The sequence below is a fragment of the Ammospiza nelsoni genome, chromosome 3 (assembly GCF_027579445.1).
Source record: "Ammospiza nelsoni isolate bAmmNel1 chromosome 3, bAmmNel1.pri, whole genome shotgun sequence".
Lineage (NCBI taxonomy): Eukaryota > Metazoa > Chordata > Aves > Passeriformes > Passerellidae > Ammospiza > Ammospiza nelsoni.
In genome coordinates, this window is record NC_080635.1 from 95,212,813 (window position 1) to 95,218,812 (window position 6,000).

Here is a 6,000-nt window from a genome sequence, read left to right on the forward strand (position 1 = left end):
CAGGTTCCCCGCCGAGGCTGTGTGGGCAATCAAACGCTCCCGGTTTGCTTCAGCCGCAGGCGGCCCTGCGTGTTCTGAGAGGTCACCGCTCGTCCTTCCCGGCGCTGGGGTCTCAGCCCGGGCTCCCGGCCCCGCCTCGCTACCCAAGCCGGGCTGGGCGGACTGGCTGGGGGCGCTGTGGGCTCTGCGGCGGCGCTCCGGGCCGCTGCCTCTGTGGTGCGTCCGCCGTGGGCGGGGGAGCCGCTTCCCCTTCCGCTGCCCTTGTTGCCGGCGGGAGGTGACAGGACCAAGAGCCGCGATGTGGCGGAACGTGCAGGTGAGGCCCGGGGAGAGCGGCCCGCTGCCGCCGCCGGCGTGTGGGGCTCGCTCAGGGTGCCCGCCCGGCTGCGGGGCTCGGCTGCGGTGGCCGCTCTCCCTGCACGGCGCTGCGGAGCGACCTGCGGGGGTCGGGGCAAGGTCCACGTAGTGCTGAGCTTCAGGGACTTGAGAGGATAAGGCTGAGTCGCGGGGCTCGGTACGCTGCGCTCGTCTCGAAGGAGATCTATTTTATAGCGTGTTTGTTTGGGGTGGGTAAGGAGAGGAGATGCCTGGTCCCGTTCCTTGCAACCAGCATCACTGTATGTTTGCTCGCCCCGTGGCTGCGTTTCCAGCGAGGGTAATTGTGTGGAAACGATGTGTTGTCAATGTTGCCTGAAGGAGGCCGAGGCCGCCTGCAGCTTAGAGCTGCCGCGCTTTGAGCCTTGACATTTTAGCAAAGGCAGATTAAAGAATTGTATATAGGTCACTGATTTTGGTAGGCTACCCTATATCATCAGTGTGTGGAAACAGATTCCAGCTCAGGACACAGCAAGGTGATTTAAGCTGTGTGGTGGGATGAAGGTGTCTCCTTAGCACTCTGAAGGTTGCCCCTGTGCTGGTGGCTCCTAGGTGAACTGCAGCAGTGACAGGAGTTTCTTGTCTTCAGAAACACAAATATTTTTGTCAAAAATATTATTGTCCCTTTCGCTATTTAGATACAGAAAATGGTGCCTAAAACTGAGGTCTAAGGGGGAAGAGGCTGAGATTTCTCCTGAAAGGGAACCTGAAGGTTATGCTGCAGATCCATAAATCCGTTGTGTCTTACTGAAAGTAATTTTTCCGAGGTTTTCCTTTCCAGGTAGCTAGTCAAGCAGTCCTTTACATAGTTTGCTGAAAAATTTACTGAATTCAAAACTAGCATGTTTTGGTGAAGTTTTGTATGTTTGTTTGTTTTTAAAAGCCTTTCATTTTTGCTGTCCCACTTCTGTCTTGCTTTTCAAAGAATTTCTACCCAGTGTGGACAGAGCTGTGAAATGTCACTGTTCCTAAAACACTGTTTATCCTTTATTTCAGGCTTTTCGCCAGATTTCCCAGAGAACCATAAGCACTGCTTCACGCAGGCTTGTAAATAGAGTTTCTGAGAATCAGAAGATATTTCAGGTAATGAATGAGTTGAATAATGTTAGTAGATTAACAAGGTTTTAGTAGATCATAACTGCATGGTTTTTTCAAAAGAACTGGTCAGGCTCCCCTTTACATCTGAAGAGAGCTCTCAAAATCTGTTGTATGATTAGAGCATTTGCAATTAGCAGTTGTTTTCTGCAGAGGTTGAGTATTTTTACATACATTCTTGACTTGCTGACTCTTTAGTTTTTTTTTTTTACCCCATGAAATGATTTTTACTGGAGTTTCTTGTAAGTATTAGGCATGGTACAAAGATAAAGTACTCTGAAATTAGTTGATATGGGGGAGTATGTCCAGTGAACAAATAGAGAAAAAGAGTGAAAAGACAGAAATAACAGTGAAAAGGTAAATCTGAAATCCTACATCTCTTTCTATAGCTCATAGATAAGCCCCGTAATTTTTAATAAGGATGTGGTATTACTCTATTTCTCAGTCATGAAAACTGTAAAGGTCTTAAATGATTGGATTAATTCCTTGAAAAATATTGCATCTTTAAGAATAATTTCTGAATTACTCTGTTCCTGATTGATAGGGCCACTAGGTGAAGTAGTAAAAGCAGAGAACATTTCAGAGAGTAATCCCAGCTATGAGCCACAACCTGGAGCTGTAGCTTCAGATTGAGGATAAACTGGTCTTCAGCTCCGTGAAAGGGACCAAATATATTAGAAGCCCCACTTCAATTGTTTTAGTTTCTTATTGGTTTCCTTTCCTCTGAAAGAGAAAGCCAGTCTTGTTGAGGCACTGGACTAAGGAGCACGGTGTTCATTGTGAGCCAAGGGGAAGGAAATGGGAGGGTGATGTTGGTGATGGGACAGGGTCAGAGGTTCAGTTTCTGCTGGCAGAGATCTATAGGCATATCTCTTCCTCCTTCCATTCCTTTCTTGTGGGACAGCAAGTTAGGCTGGGGTAAGGTGCAGGTCACCAGCACTGCAGGCTGGCCTGAGATCCAGAGCAGCGTCATCTTGCTGACAGGAGTAAAGATCACGTGGGTCTGGTGCTTAGGAGTTCTGCTTTGGGTGGAGCAAAACAATTTCCTGTGTGCCACCAAGTGACAATAGAGACTCCTCCCCCTGTTGCTCCCTGTATAAGGGACTGACTGTGCTGGAGATGGACGGGAGGTTTCTAGGGGTGGTAATCACATCCCGTGCACCTGAGGGCTCTGGCTGGTGTCAGAAGTGTTCATGCCTCTGCCAGTCACTGCTTTGGATACAAGCTGTGCTCATGGTTTTTTATATTCCCCTAGTGAGTCATCACCTGATAACAGAATGAAAGCTTTCAAGACAGAGCAGGATCTAAATAAGGTTCAGTGTCTTTTGGGAGTCAGAAAGATATTGTGGGGTAGTAATTCTTCTGCTGGGTAACTGTAGTTATATTAACACAATATTGTAAATGCTGCGTATAAATAGTTAATTTTTGTCACTTGTTTCCATTAGGAGGATAATGGCCTCCCAGTGCATCTTAAAGGTGGGGCAAAAGATTCTATGTTGTATAGAACCACTGCGGGTCTGACGCTGTTTGGTAAGGCTAATACTGAAATATTTATGCTTTGGTACAATTTCCAGTGCACTAATATTAAAATATTTTTGCTTTGGTACAATCTCCAACATGAATGGTGTTTTCTCTGTAAAATAATTATGCAATGCCTTCAGTCTCTTCTTTATAACGTGCAAAGTTTATATAGAGAAACAAAAACAACATTTGGACATACTGTGTATTCATTTGTGCTTTTTCCAGGTTTAGATTTTCATATGACTTTTTCCCAGACTAAGCACCATGGTCTGAATACTCCTTCAGGTTTTACATATGGTGTTAGGGAAAAACAGAACTACTTCATGTATTCTGCAAAGGAGTAAAATGTAATTATAGCATGTACATGAACCAGTTTTCACACTAGCCTGACTTTTCTTAGTGATAGGTGATACTCAGTGTACTGAGTTTTCATGTGCTGTGAAAACTAGCAGAATTATAACCAAGATTCATAATACTACATATATATGTAATCTTTATGTTGCTTGTTACCTAATTTTGCAATAGTCTCTTAAACGTGTTGATCAAATGGATTTTCAGTTCAGCTACTTTAGTAATTAGTAACTTCATGATTGTGGAGGTTCCACAGATATGCCTCTCCCCACTTTTTTTCCCCATCTCTTTTTTTTTGCAGCCTGTGGAAATGTATTTATTTAAATTTTTTTTCTCTAAAATATGAATTACCAAAAAAAATTGAGACGTGGCTGTGGAAATGTATTTTGTCTGAATTGCAGCTGCTTTTTGTCAGTATTTCTTCTGGAACAAACTGGAAAGCTGACTTCAGAGGAATTCTGTGTGCTAATCTGAAAATATCTTTTCTGTCTCTTAACTCAGGAACAATGTATGCTGTTTATTACCTTCTTGTCTCTTCAATGCCCAAGAAGCCGAACTGATTCCATTTGAGGATGCCTCAGCAACCAACATCTCTTTGTCCAGTTCCCATGTGACTGTGGTGGCAGCTTATTATAAGCAGCTGACTTAATGATTGGAATCATACGTTAATTGTAACATATAAACTGCAATCAATAAAGCAGTTTTTACGTGGTGGAGTGGGTGTCCGGACTGTATCTTCTGTTTATGTGTGTGAGCATTTGTGGTCCTAGGGTCGCCAGGCTGGTGAAGAGGGCTCTAAACTAAGCTTGCTGGCAGAGGAGAGCCTCAGCCCTTCCCACTCCTCATCTCAGTTTGATGCCAGTGCCAGCCATAGATGCCCAGAGCCAGGAAAGGGATTACGGGACAGCAGGAGCACTTGCAGAGCAGCACAAAGGACTCACAGACATTCCAGCCAGGAAGTCTGTCTCATCAGGGACACAAGAGTGCCTCTGTGGGAATGCAGGCATCATAGGGAATGAACAGGAGGAGTTAGAGACGTGCTCAGATGTGCAAGGCTGTGCTCTCAGCGGCATCAGAGAGGAGCAATGGGATGGAAGGACTGGCAGGGAATAGCAGGTGCTACCCTCCGTGTCAGTGACCAGCCAGGCTGCATCAACTCCACTGGGGATGGGTGAGGAGTTGATGGGGAGCTTGTGGGTGAGGATTAAAGGGAGCACAGGGACAGGTGACATTGTGGTGGGGGTCTGTTGCTGGCTACCCAACCAGGAGGACTGAGTAGATGAAGCTATAGACAGACAGCAGCAGCCTCATAGTCACCAGCCCTGGGTCTCATGGGAGACTTCAGTCTGTCTTGGAGGGACAGCAGAGCAGGGCATAAGCATCACTTGTAAGGTACTGTGATGGCTCTCACTAGCTTGATTATTGCAATTATTGGGGAAAGTCATAATGGAAACACATTGCTCTGCATCCCTAGTTCAGTTTTATGTTCCTAACAGAATTTGTGCCTTTTTAACTTTCCTGTTAAGTTGCTACTTGTGGGTTATTGTGCCCAAAGTCTGGTATTGACTCTGTAACTCTGGGGCTTCTAAAAAAACCCCAAACAATTTCATCAAAGTAATCGTTTTGTTTCTCTTCTCAAGGAAACAGTGGAATTTTCAAAATGTGAAAACAAGCTCAAACATCTAGCCTCCCACTACAGTGCTATTTTAAGCCTCTTGTGGATTAAGATTTGTTTCCAATTTTTTGTTGCTGTCCTGGAGAACCACAGTATACTTGTTAAACTTGAGGCAAACTGGAAGAGAAGAGTGTACTCAGGATTCTTTCTAGTAGAACCAAAAATCTTAAAAAAAGGTGAATGGGGGAATACCCCTCAATGGTAGCTTCTCTGCACAGATGGCTTTGGCCAACTGCATGACTAAAAGAATAAATACCTGGATGGATTTGTGGGAAAAAGGTTTGGGAAGTGGAGATTAACATTGATTCCTACAAAGAAGCGAAACCCCATGGCACAGTAAACTATACTACACAGAATGTGAAGAATGTGAAACACAAAACAGTCTGCTCTGTGCAGTGCTGGTAAGGCTTCTGCTGCCATCACATGCCAGTGTTACCCTCAAGTGTGGACCAAGTGGTGGGCACCTGGAAGGCAATGTAAGGAAAGATCACTGTGTTTAAAATGCTCACATTTTATCCTGCCTACAGGGATTATGCAGAATTTTGAAAGGAGTAATTGTTCAAATAGTCCCAACTATAAAATCCTGTGATGAGCTAGGCAGTAAATTTGTGTGTACATGTTTGAGTGTGCAACCAAAGCAGAACATGCAGCTTTCTTGTTTTTGCACTGAGCTGTGTCTCAGTCCATGTCCCCGGGATCCAGAGCAGGCTGTGAGGTGTGGGGCCGGCAGCAGCCCTGGTGGCGGAGCATGGGGGAGTAAAAGGCAAGCTAGGAAAAAGTTTCATCCTACAGAGCAATCACTATTATTACAAGTCAGAGCCTTGAAATGTTATTTAAATGAGTATCAAATGGCAAAGGCTTGTTCTGGCAGAGCTGGGTGCAGCATCCCCGGGATCTGTCCCTGGAGCAGGAGCGGGAGCGGGCGGCGCTGTCCCGGCGCGCTGTGCCGGGCGCTCGCAGGGAGGCGTCCGCGATCCGCGCTC

General features: G+C 45.6%; 1 protein-coding gene across 1 annotated transcript; it reads left to right on the forward strand.

Moving 5' to 3' along the window:
- The first annotated feature begins 221 nt into the window (after positions 1-221).
- Positions 222-4,058, forward strand: LOC132071046 (cytochrome c oxidase subunit 7A2, mitochondrial). The gene is made up of 4 exons (XM_059468327.1): positions 222-316; positions 1,372-1,458; positions 2,916-3,000; positions 3,844-4,058. Exons 1-4 carry the CDS (start codon positions 299-301, stop codon positions 3,900-3,902), a joined length of 249 nt encoding a protein of 82 aa, XP_059324310.1. The 5' UTR covers positions 222-298; the 3' UTR covers positions 3,903-4,058.
- Positions 4,059-6,000: the final 1,942 nt, after the last annotated feature.

What these genes read in the sequence shown, in the direction of transcription:
- LOC132071046 (XM_059468327.1), top strand. An exon ending in AGAATCAGAAGATATTTCAG is followed by an intron (nt 1,459 to 2,915) that starts GTAATGAATGAG and finishes TGTTTCCATTAG; the next exon opens with GAGGATAATGGCCTCCCAGT. An exon ending in TGCGGGTCTGACGCTGTTTG is followed by an intron (nt 3,001 to 3,843) that starts GTAAGGCTAATA and finishes CTCTTAACTCAG; the next exon opens with GAACAATGTATGCTGTTTAT.